At 47.1% G+C, this 12,110-nt stretch overlaps 1 protein-coding gene across 1 annotated transcript in view; it reads right to left on the minus strand.

The window, feature by feature from the left end:
- The window catches only part of MGAT5 (alpha-1,6-mannosylglycoprotein 6-beta-N-acetylglucosaminyltransferase), a 364,482-nt gene that overhangs the window by 89,007 nt on the left and 263,365 nt on the right, over positions 1–12,110 (minus strand). Inside the window, exon 12 of the mRNA XM_060151522.1 lies at positions 5,879–6,012. Coding sequence (XP_060007505.1) covers positions 5,879–6,012 — 134 coding nt within the window. The remainder of the gene's footprint in view (positions 1–5,878; positions 6,013–12,110) is intronic.

Below are 12,110 nucleotides of genomic sequence, written 5' to 3' on the forward strand. Positions count from 1 at the left end.
ATCTAGGTAAAAGGCAGTTTTCTAAATTCAGGTGAGACTAGCTGACTTTGGTTGCTGCCAGGGCAGGCTAGGACTGGGGCAAGCCAGGACCCGGGGGTCTGGGGCCAGGAACACTTGGAAGTGCTCAGATCAGGCGTATTTCCTCCGCAGAACTGGCTGCGAGGCTGTTGCTGAGTTCCTCATCTGGGTGGTGAGCACCCGGGAGCAATGTTTTAACTGTTATACCAGTATTTGTCCAGGGTTCCTGCTGTGCACCTAAGTCACACATGCAGACCTTGCTTCCTGGCTTCTGAATCCTGCTCTAAGCATGGACTCACCGATGGGGGTGGGCGTGAGGGGCGCAGAACAGCTCCTCCAGCAAGTGGCAGCGGGGAGGCAAGTTTCCAAGAGGGGTGGTGGCCAGAACCTTGACCCTGGTTCTGGATTTGTCATGCCGTGGGCTGCAGAACCTCGGCCAAGTCCCTCCATCTCCTTGAGTCGGTTTCTCCTCTAGAAAGCAGCATGGTGAAGGAGGTAACAGCTGCCCGTGCTTCCTCGGAAGGAATCATCATGCACCTCCCTAAATGATGGCTGTGAAAGGCCCAGAGAAGCGTAAACACCGCACTAATAAGGCCCTCTTTTACTATCAACGCATTAGCTATCGAATAAGCAGTAGCCTTTGCTGACTGCCTACTACTAAGAGGTGCCAGGCCCAGGGCTGGGGCCTCTGTCTTTATAGTAACAGATTTTAGTAAAATCACACTTCATTTTCCATGGATTGCTTATCCATCGGCCTGAATTATACAGAACATAACCAAGAACCCCCCAAACAAGCTAAAAAGACCCCTGATGAGATCCAACAGGGACTGTTGGCCAAATGTGTCCTCCCAGAGAGATTTGGTTTACATGGGACATGATGTAATTCAGGGGTCAGCAAATTTTTCCTATAGAGGGCCAGATAATAAATATTTTAAGCTTTGATGGTCATACAGTGTCTATCACAACTATACGACTCTGACACTTTAGTGCAAAAGCAGCCATAGGTGATGGACAGGTGTGGCTATGTCCCAATAAAACTTTATTTACAAAGACATTTTTCACTCAGGGGCCAGAGTTTCAAAATAGGAATCTGAATATCTGGGCGCAGGCTTGTATTTGCCAGTTCCCCACAGGCTCTACCCTGCACATCCCCAATCTCACATCCCCATCAATTCTCACTATGTTTCCAATCTGACCCCAATAATGATATTAATAATAGTAGCAATCATTTATTTAGACTTACTCTGTGCCAGGCCATTTTCCAAGCACTTTACACATACTATTGCATTTAATCACTACAGAAACCCTATTGCCATCATCCCCAGGAAACATGAGGCCAAGTGAAGTTAAGCAATTTGCCCAAGATCAGGCAGGGGTGGCAAGAGGCAGGTTTGAACCCACGTCTGTGTTCTTGACCACTACACCCTACTGCCCAGTAGGCACCAACTGTACAAACCAGGACGGCAGATGACCAGGAAGACACCAGGCCTCCCACCTCCTCTCAGAGTCCACTACTCATCACAGGTTTGCCCCACTCGAAGAGGCCAGGCACCAGAGATTAGCAGTAGCAATGTTTGCAAATGTACAGAAATGTGCTTAGTGGGAAGTGAGACTCAGTGGGTGACTGGAATCAGGCGCTATGAGGAGTAAAAAGTGATAAGAGCTGGCAGCCTGACAGAAGGAGCAGGAAGGACAAAGTAAAGAGGAAAAAGGGATTATTTATTCACTGATTGGCCAGCTACTCAGGGCCAAGCACTCTCCACAATCCCCATCATCCCAAGGCCTTGTGCTTTGATCAGCATCACCTGTGCCTCACCTGGGTGCTCTCAAGAAATGCGGGATCTCAGCCCCGCCCCAGAAGGTCTAAATCAGAGTTAGCAGCTTCTAACAAGATCCCAGGTGATTCCTATGCACTATGAAGGCTGAGAAGCCCCGCTCTACATGGTACTTGTTACTGCTCCCATTTCCCAGGTCAGGCATCTAAGGCTCAAAGTGGTTAATTACTTCTCACACTGGTGAACTGCAGGCTAAGGCAGGAGCCCCAGTTTGTGGTTCAGCAGCTATGCTTATTCCCTGGAGGGGCTCAAAGCAAGGCCTTCAGAACAGTTACTTTAGTGGCAGGTGTGTATCAAGAAGTAATAAGAACATCATGGTGGGTCCATAAATATGAAAAATGCTGACCCACCATCAACAGAAGCGTCAGTTGTGCTCAGGATACTTTTTTTAAAGAAACATGGAAATAAAGAATACAGTTAAGCAAGATTTCAATTACTTCTAATTTCTACAATTTTCAAAATCCCTTATTTTTACAAAATTGCCTAATTTTTCACTCCCTGATGACTTAAGGTAACAGGATGTTGAAGGACTTTGAATCTGGCCACACTGGACAGACCTCTCTCCTTCTAGGCACATGTGTTAGCTGATGCCAATGACCAGACTGCAGCAGGGTAGATAGGGAGAACCTAGAACTGTGGGCTATCGGGCTAAGAAAGATATGTGTACTTGGAATCAGGCTGTACGTCGTCCCATTGGATGCTAAGCGTCTTGGGTAATGATGCTTCCTAAGTAGGCATCTTTGGGTTCTGGAATCAGACAGTAAGGTCCCCTCTTTCCCAGCCACCTCCCTACTATGTATTATAACATGAGGACAAGACCACAGGGTACCTCAGCCATGAACTGGGGACCAGTGCGGGGAGTTGAAGAGTTAGCCCACTCCTCCTTAGCCTGTATGTTTAACAGACTGTATTTCTTGATAGGCATTTGGAAGGCAGGGAAGACATATTTTAGAAGATACCCTTCATATGACTATAAGGGACAGAAACGACTCAGGATATTAGAAGGGAACAGAGTATGATAGACATGTATGATCTGGAAAAAGAAAGCTTCCAGAAACTCCAGCAACTACTCTCTCTCTCTCTCCAGGCTGCATGGGTGGTTTCTGTCTGTCTGCCTTCCTACCTGGCCCCTGCAAAGCACCCCACATTTCTCACGGTGGTACCTCTCCTCCCTATGGTTCTGCTGCACCATCCTCTCAACAACACCCTCTCCCTTTCCAAATCAGTCCTGCCTCCTCATCACTGGACTCCTGGAAGGCTTTTGGGTCTCATCACACCTCTGTACACATCGTTTTGACTTCTACACCCACGGCTCACTGCCCTTCTACTTTCCAATGTCAAGTGAAGAATCCCATTGATCTAGCTTGGCTTTCTGAGCCAGAATCGTGGTAGCCAACCACCAATGTCCTGCTGCCTTGGGTCAGAGGACAACCCGCTGGGCCAATCGGCGAAAGGTGGAGGGGTCATGGGGTGGCATTCCCCAATCACGTGCCTCGGCAGGTGGGGAGGAAGTGGCGGAGGAGTGATAGCATAGCAGCTATCTTCAGAATTTCAGTGAGTCCTAGAACCTGAGGGGGAGGGAGGACCGCCCAAATCATCTGGTCCAAAGCTGTATCAGCCCACACGCGCCCGCTGCAATCCCAGACCTCCCGGGACTGACAGTATTGCTCCCCTTCCCAAGGACGTCTGGTTGGATGGGAGGAGAGAATGGGGCGAAAGGTTGGAAAAAAATACAGCAACCTTCCTGCTAGCTAAAGTCAGTGTTGAACGTGACTGATTTCTATGCACTAGGTACTACGGGATGGGGAAGTTTTGAAGAAAGAAACTAAACTCTCATATACTGTGCTGTGTTCCAAAGTTTGAGATGATGTCCTGAATTGATGTGAAAACTTTACAGTACTTTTCATCTTTTGGGGTCTTTTGCATCAAAGAATGCTGGGTAATAAAAATGTATTAAAATGGAAACAACACCCCAGATTTTTGGTATTCAAACAAATTCTAATGTTAACTCACCACCTACTCAGTCTTTGGTAATACTTGAGTGATGTACAGGATGGGGAAGGTCAGGTCACTTGTGGGGTTTTGGAGGGATTTCCAACCCTAAACCACTCGGGCTAACACGGTTAATACTTTTGCGATTCTGACTGGCATCAAGAAAATCATCCTTTTACTGGCAGTATTACTTTGTCCAAAAGAAGGTGGCCAAAAAGCCTTCAGAACCAATTTATTGTTTTATTTTTCTAGGGAAACTGAAAAGGCTGCCAGAAGCACCTAGGAAGAAGCTGCACTTGGGTCCAAAACAGAAGTGTGTAATTTCAAGGCCAAATCCACGTGGACATGCAAACTAGTTTTTTTGAACAGGTACAGGAGGGAGAAGGGAGTTACAATTTTTTTTTTAAAGAGCCCCAGTCTTCCTAAAACCAGTGCCATGATCCATTCTCTTTACAACGGAGTTGAGAACGAGAACATCTAATGTGCCCTTTTCAACCCAAGTTCACCTGAATGTCAGCTGAAAAATGCTCTGTTCACACAGGGCTGATTTTGACACAAAGGAAGCAAAGATATAAATTCATGGGAACATCTGAAATAACCACTTATAATCTCAACTGATTTTATTCTACTTGAGAGGAGAAAATGTGGAATAATAGGAAAGAAATCTTATTAACCAGCCCTAGTTTCTCAGGCTTGGCACTACTGATATTTTCTGCGAGATAAGGCTCTGCTGTGGGGCTGGCCTGTGCACTGTTAGATATTTAGCAGCATCCCTGACCTCTACCCAGTAGATGCCAGGGTCCCTACCCTCGATCATGACAACCAGAATTGTCCCTAGACATTGCCAGATGTCCCCTGGGGGGTAGAACTGTCCCCAGTGGAGAACTACTGTACTAAGACAGGATTCTAGCTCTTTATAGCAAAGACAGTTATCTGGAAATAAATCAGCTTCCCTGGAAATAAATCAGTTTCCCTGCAAATAGGCTGATGTGTTGCCCCTTCCACATAGTTAGCATTTTAGAACTGCAAAGGGGGTGGCAATGTTTTCCCTTTTCTGAACACGGGGTCAGAAAACCAAGAACAGGGAATCCTTCACCTGCACATCATGTGTGCTCTCTCAGGGATCAGATTTCTAACTTCCTAAGGAAGGGAGACAGGGTAACAGGAGAGCACAGTTCCTGAGCATTCCAGAAAGTGATTAACTTTTATGTTTAGGAAGAGGCACGTTTTCGAAGTCCTGGAGACTGTTCTGCCTTGTACAAACACGTCCTCCGAAATACTGCAAAATTTGCATGCTAAGGCGGACTTTCCTTATAAAAAGACTTGCATGCCATGTCAACAGGTCAGGCCCCAATCCGGTTCCTCTTCTCTCATACCTTCCCCAGATGGGGCCTGGAAATAAATAACCCAGGAGGACCAAGGGGCCCTCCAGGGCCCAACAGTCCAGTGTTCTTGGAAAACCTGGCTCAGCCTGTGACCAAGAATATTGTTTCAACCAAGATGTCCCCATGTAAACTGCCTGTGGTCAACCCAGGCAGGCATCTCCCTTTCCCACGTAGTGGAGTACTGACCACAGTACTGACCACAGCCAAGAGGATGCAAGGGCCACTGCCCTCCCCAGGCAAAGGGAGCTGCCTCCCTTTACAAATCATTTCACAGCGGGCAGAGGAAATGAGTCACTTGGCAAAGGGCCTCCTTGTGCAATGCTTTGCTCCAGAAAGGTATCCAGCCCCTGTTAGGCCCCGGCTTCTGGAAGCAAGCAGAGGATGGGAAAGGAGCCGGAATGCATCACTTCCAAAATGCAAAGAGTGAGGGGCACTGCTGTGCAGCCACCGTACAGATGAGCGGGTACATACAGCCTTTATTAGACACCCAGACGCCGATCAGCCCAAATCCCTGCATGCTCTTTTTTACTTCTAAGCAGACCCTGTCAAGCCGTGGGCACTTGGCTTGATCACTCCCCGGATCAAAGTTAAATTAAATTACGCGACAAGCTTCTTTTCAGAGCAATAGGCACGCACAGACTGACTCACCTTCCAGAAGCTATCCACTTTGCCGTACACAAGGGACTGGTTCTGCCTCTTGATTTCGTTAATGTGGTGGATATCGCTGGAGTTCAGGTGCTGCTCGACCACGAACCCCAGGAAGCTGTTGTCTGGGGTGTGAGCTGGTGTGGAAAGGATGGGACAGGGCAGTTAGGATTCAATCAGCAAGAAGGAACACCAACGATTACAAATGTCACGTAAGCTGTCTCAAACATATTTAAAGGTTTTCACTTCACCCTGTTCTCTTACCTGGGAGGAGCGAGGGGTGGCCTGCTCCCACCCAGCCCCAGCTCAACCTTCACGGAGAACAATCCTCTCCAGGATGGATTAACCCAAGCCCAACCCTGCTTGTTTCAGTGGAAAGTCCATCTGTTTAAAATCCATTCAGCTGGGTTCTCCCCTCCTTCCTGTTTCCTCAGCCCAAGGCTACTGTCTCCCTCGTCCAGGTTTTACCAACTAGTGGCCAGAAATCTGTAGGGAGCAGGGCTGAATCCATGGTCCTCAATAGGGTCAGTGGACCCTGCGGCTCTCATCTACTCCAACTGTGTGTTCACCATCCAGTAGGGCACAAGGGGATTTGGGGGGCAAAACCAAGCAACATCACCCCAACCCTGCACCTCCTCCAAGAATCACTCACTAATGACAGATGTAATTCTGGGGCTGTGTACTGAACGGATGGATGGGATGAAGACAGCATAAAAGGTGAAGCTCAAGGGGAGGGGAACCCCCCCCCAAAAGCCAACCACCCTAAGGAAGCGTGTCTAGTCTCCAAGGTACACGACTCTGGAAGAGAAGAGGCATTTTCCTTTGGATCGAGTATTTTAACACTCGACCAAGGGAGAAAGCAAGCCCATACCCTTCTCAAACATTTGTCTCTTGTGCCTATAATTTTAAAAAGGAATTTCACCAGAAAGCCACAATCAGAAAATGAGTCTCTCTCGAGGAAACACAGACCCTCCTCTCCTAAGCAGTCATCTGACCAGAGAAATCTGCTTTGCAGGAGATGACCAAGCCTGCAGAGGCCTCACAATATGAAATGAAGCAACTGCTCGGCTTGGCTCTGACCTTAATAGCACGACTAAAAATAACTTAAGTGGAGAGAGACTGGATATTCAGTAAAGTCCACACAGTGCCGCCCGTGCCCTAGTCATTCACCGGTGGGTGGTCGACAATGGACAACCGGAGGAAGCTGGTTCCTGTGTCTTGTTTTGGTTTTCTCAGGACTCTCTCAGGTGGGAAGCAGGGACAGAAGCCCTTAAAAATGCTCTAGGGATCTGAAGGCCCGGGCCCCACGCATGCACCCGCAGGAAGATGAACCAGGAAGCCAGGTGGAGAGCCGTGAGCTGTGGACGTGAAGGAGATGCCTAAATACTCGTGATCACCATCCCGTCTCCCAGGCTGCTGCCTAATGGGGGTGACAGATGAGGAGATAATAGGGTTGTGTCTGCAGAGTCGTGTGTGGTCTGGCCAATCTGTTATTTCATTTCGGCGTTTTTGAACAAGCGCCCAGAGGCAATGGCAATGGCTGCAGTTGGCTGGAAAGTAAATCACTGAATAAAGTTCTACTGACAACAAGAGGCAATGGTTGCTTTCATTTTTTCCTTTTGGAGGAGATGGCAGGAAGGGGGTCTGAAGGGGTCTGGGGGAGGGGAAGAGAGTCTGTGTGCATTTGAAATGTTGATAAGGCAGCTCAAGAAATCTCTTTTTAAAACTTATGGTTCGTCATAGAAATTCTGAAATAGAATCAGACACTTTAAACTCTGAAATCGTGGTTTTATCTTCAGAAAATTTATGTGGTGACTAAAGCTCCATGCTTTACATACACGTTTCTACAGTTCAGTTATCTAGTCTCTAGGTGGGCCTGTCTTTTTTTTCTTTCTTTTTTTTTTTGCGGTACGCGGGCCTCCCACCGTTGTGGCCTCTCCCGTTGCGGAGCACAGGCTCCGGACGCGCAGCCTCAGCGGCCATGGCTCACGGGCCCAGCCGCTCCGCGGCACATGGGATCCTCCCGGACCGGGGCACAAACCGGTGTCCCCTGCATCGGCAGGCGGACTCCCAACCACTGCGCCACCAGGGAAGCCCGGGCCTGTCTTAAAAAAGGAAATAATCTAGTATCTAAAACACTTAACAGGTTAGAAAAATACATCATATACTAAGGTATGTTCAAAAATAAAATGATCATCAAGACCCAAAAAAGAAAAAAAAAACCCTCATATCTGTTTATATTTTTGTGTCAAAGGTTCCCCACAGCTTGAACAATGAGAGCGAGAGGCAGTAAATAATCTACTCAAAAAACTTGTGGGGTGGGACTTCCCTGGTGGTCCAGTAGCTAAGACTCTGCACTCCCAATGCAGGGGGCCTGGGTTCGATCCCTGGTGAGGGAACTAGATTCCGCATGCTGCAACTAAGACCCTGCGTGGAAGGAAGGAAGGAGGGAGGGAAGGAAGGAGGGAAGGAGGGAAGGAGGGAGGGAAGGAGGGAGGGAGGGAGGGAAGGAGGGAGGGAGGGAGGGAGGGAGGGAGGGAGGGAGAGAGGGAGGGAGGAAGGGAGGGAGGGATAAATAAATAATAAAAAACTTGTGGGGAATGGTGAGGTTTTACCATTTTATGAGTATCATTTGGTACTAAATTGACTATTTGGACACTGTATGAGGAATAAATTACACATACAAGCTCTCCTCTAAGTTTTCATCTACACACCTTATTTCAACTCCTCTCTCTCGTCTGCAGTATTAAACTTGGGGATCGACAACCTGCAGGACCAGTTTAAGAAGCTCAGGTGCGACTTAAGTTAAAAATAGAGGTAGCACTTAGAAATGCACTGCCACGTTTCAAGAGCAGCAGGCAGACCAGCCATGTCTCTTCCCAGGCCACACAGGACCCACAGGACCCTGACTGTCTATAACATGAGGGGATGCTCAGTTGAGACTCGTCCGGCAGGTGATTCGCAAGTACCCACAGAGCAGGCGTGTATTGCTTCCAAGGAGCCGGCCAGCAGCTGGGTGCCTTCCTGGTGTCATCCCCATCACGAGCCCTGGTCTGAACACAAGTCTTCCTAAAGTTGCTTATAATAAACCAGAAGCCGAAAGTACAGGCTGATGGATCTGAAAGGACCTTTCTGTGGAGATCTACCCTCAGGCCAAGCTCTGTCTTTTGCTTTGCCTTCAGATGGGAACACAGACTTCAGCTGTGGGAATGGTATTCAAAGGGAAGGTATTTACATTTCAAGGTAAATCAAAGAAATCCCATCATAAATGAGACACAGGAAATCTTGTACTTTTGGAAATCACTCCAACCCAGGCGGTAAACAAATGTGCTTTTTTTTTAAATAACTGACAATCTGAGTGCTTTATAGTGACCATTTCATTATATCTTCATAACAACCTTATAACATGTTTGTACAGATGAGAAAAGAGAGAGTTACTTAAACTACCCAAGTTGACACGCCAGGAAATGGCAATGTTGGGATTCAGAGCCAGACCAGCTGTTTCCAGAGCCCAAGCTCCTTAAAGCACTTTAATATACAGCTTCAGAGTCCAGATATTTTATTTTCTGGACTCTGTGAACCAGAGTGGTAAACATGCTTTGGAGGAGAATAATATTGTAAGGTAGACCAAAATACACATAAAAGACTACTTTAAAAATATATACATAGAGAGAGAGAGGGGGGGGGAGGGGGGAGGGGGGAGGGGAGGGGGAGGGGAGGGGAGGGGAGGGGAGGGGGAGGGGAGGGGAGAGACTTTCCTCAGCTTGAGCTACTTATATGTATGTGGAAGCAAGCTGATTTTTTCTACATGGTACAAACTGGAAGGGATTTCCTCAACATTAGTAATGATCTTTAAAGAATTTTAGGACATTTTTTTCTTATTAAGAAAAGCATTATTTTAAGTACTTGGAAAGCACCTATTCACAAATGATTACAAACCAAATCAGGTTGGTGAGTTTCCTGAGCTGACTCCTGCAATGACTTCTTTGAAGAATTACTGTTAGTTTAGACAGAATAGTTCATTCAGTGACAAACATTTTAGAGCACTCTTTCTATGAACCACATTTATATGCTAGGTATTGAGGAACTACAACATAAAGATGAGTTTCTGCCTTCATGGAGCTTACCAACTACTTAGTAAATTAGGTATACACTATATCTACCAAGCAGTTATAATGTCCTCGTTTGAAATGTAATTCACAACTTTTATTAAGTCCAACTGAACCTTCTTTCAACAGCGTAAATTCTCCTAGGTCTGATTTTTCAACCAGTCAGTTCTAAACATCTCTTAAGAAGTACAAAATTCCTTCTAGCAGATGTCTGCCAGCCCTGCAGTGTTGGGGACCCCCATGTCACCTAGTCACCAAGGGCAGAAACTGCAGGGCCAGCTGGGCTCCCTCTGCAGCCTCACAGCCATCCAATTCACCAAGTCCAGGGGATGTCAGCTTCTCAGAAGCCATCTCCTCCTTCTCTCCTGTTCACCTTTTCTAGCTCTGACCTCACCAAATCTTGTCAAAACTTCAATAGATAAGTTTTTCTTTAAATAGAAATGGTTTTCCTGGTTATAACAGAAACACATCCTCAGTGTATAACTTTTTTTCAGACAATAAAGACAGTAGAAGGAAAGAATGATGTCACCCGTCATCTTACCACCTAGAAATAACCACTATTAGGCTCCTTTTTTCTAGACTCATGGATCCTTTTTAATCCTCAAACCAAAGCTGGGTCTTACAAAATTGGATCTTTTGTGAATTTCTTTTTTCTCTTACAGCAAGTGCTACAGGTATCTTTCTGGGGTAATAACCATAGCTCATCACTACTTCTTAAAGCAGCACAATACCTCAGCGCCTAGACTGAGGATGCAATGCCCATGGCTCTGTTCTGCCAGCATCACTTAGTGGAACTAACTGCACTTCCCACACCAGCCATGCAATTGTGTTCCATTCGGGTGGCTTGAACCGGTGCCAGTCTTGACCCCTTATCTCCCCCACTCCCCATGCCTCCAAGGATGGGCACATGATCCACAGGACTCGACTCGACCAAGGCTCACTTGAAAGGTGGGTTTACCATCCGAGTCCCGCCTATCACAGTTGCTCCATGATGCGCGCGCTGCTTTTGGAGTCAACATCTTGCTGCTACGGTTACTAAGCTGGCAGGGTAGAAGTCCAGAGCTGCACATGTTATCTCCGTGCCCATGTGAGGAGAGCCTGCCTGAGAATGACGCTAATCCAGAGACATGCAGAGCCGAGATAGGGAGAGGGTAAAGAGACCCTCCAAGCCCTGAATCCAGCTCTGCCTTAAGCCGGTTTTCACAACTCCCAGTGACAAGAGCCAACAAATCCTTGTGACCAAGCCAGTTCGACTGAAATCCTGTCTAATACACCCTACCACTTTAGGATGTTTCCAATTCTTGACTATCTAAATCAATGACTATCGAATATCACTGCACCCGCATAAACTCTGCAGTGGATTTCCGAGTAGTCCCCACACCTCCAGCCTTGCCCCTTCGTCCCGTTCTCACTGCCTCCTAACTCCAGTCCATCCTTTGCGTTGCCTGACAAGGTATTCTTTGAAACAAATATGTGACTATGGCAGTTTCCTGCGGAAAAGCTTCACTTCCCTCAGGGGGAAGCAGCGCCCAAGTACACCTGTCATTCCAGGTCACCCTTCCACGGATATCTCTTCTTCACGACCTACCTGGGGTTTTTAATGCCATGTTTTTCCATCTTATCTCATGCTGGCATGTGTCTGGCATGTCTATCACTTCCTCCTGCCTTTAAGTCTCAGCTCTCATCGCCTCCTAGTTGAAGGGTTCCCTGACTCCCTAAGACTGAGGTGAGTACCCTTCTTCTGCTCTCTTAGACCACGAAGAGTTAGAGTCCTTATCACACATCACTGTCTCCACTTATGACTATATGCTCCTTGAGGACTGAGCCATGTTTTATGTGCCTCCGACTTCCAGGAGCCCAGAGCATAGTAGGAACTGAGGAAATATTTTTTGAATGAACGACTGATTAAGTCAATGATGAATGCTTCATTACCTGGTGTGACTGACTTTGTAGGCAGAGCTCTATGACTAGGCAGCAGAGGTCACGCCTGAATTACTTCCAGCATCATGTTCTTTGCACACAAGCTCCCAAACCAAAGCCCATTCTTCTCAGGATTCATCATTAGCTAAGGAAGCTCACCACTCTACCCTAGAACCTAGCTCAGGCCTAGTATAGTACAGATGTTC

Source organism: Lagenorhynchus albirostris, chromosome 6 (genome assembly GCF_949774975.1).
Source record: "Lagenorhynchus albirostris chromosome 6, mLagAlb1.1, whole genome shotgun sequence".
In the NCBI taxonomy this organism is placed as follows: domain Eukaryota; kingdom Metazoa; phylum Chordata; class Mammalia; order Artiodactyla; family Delphinidae; genus Lagenorhynchus; species Lagenorhynchus albirostris.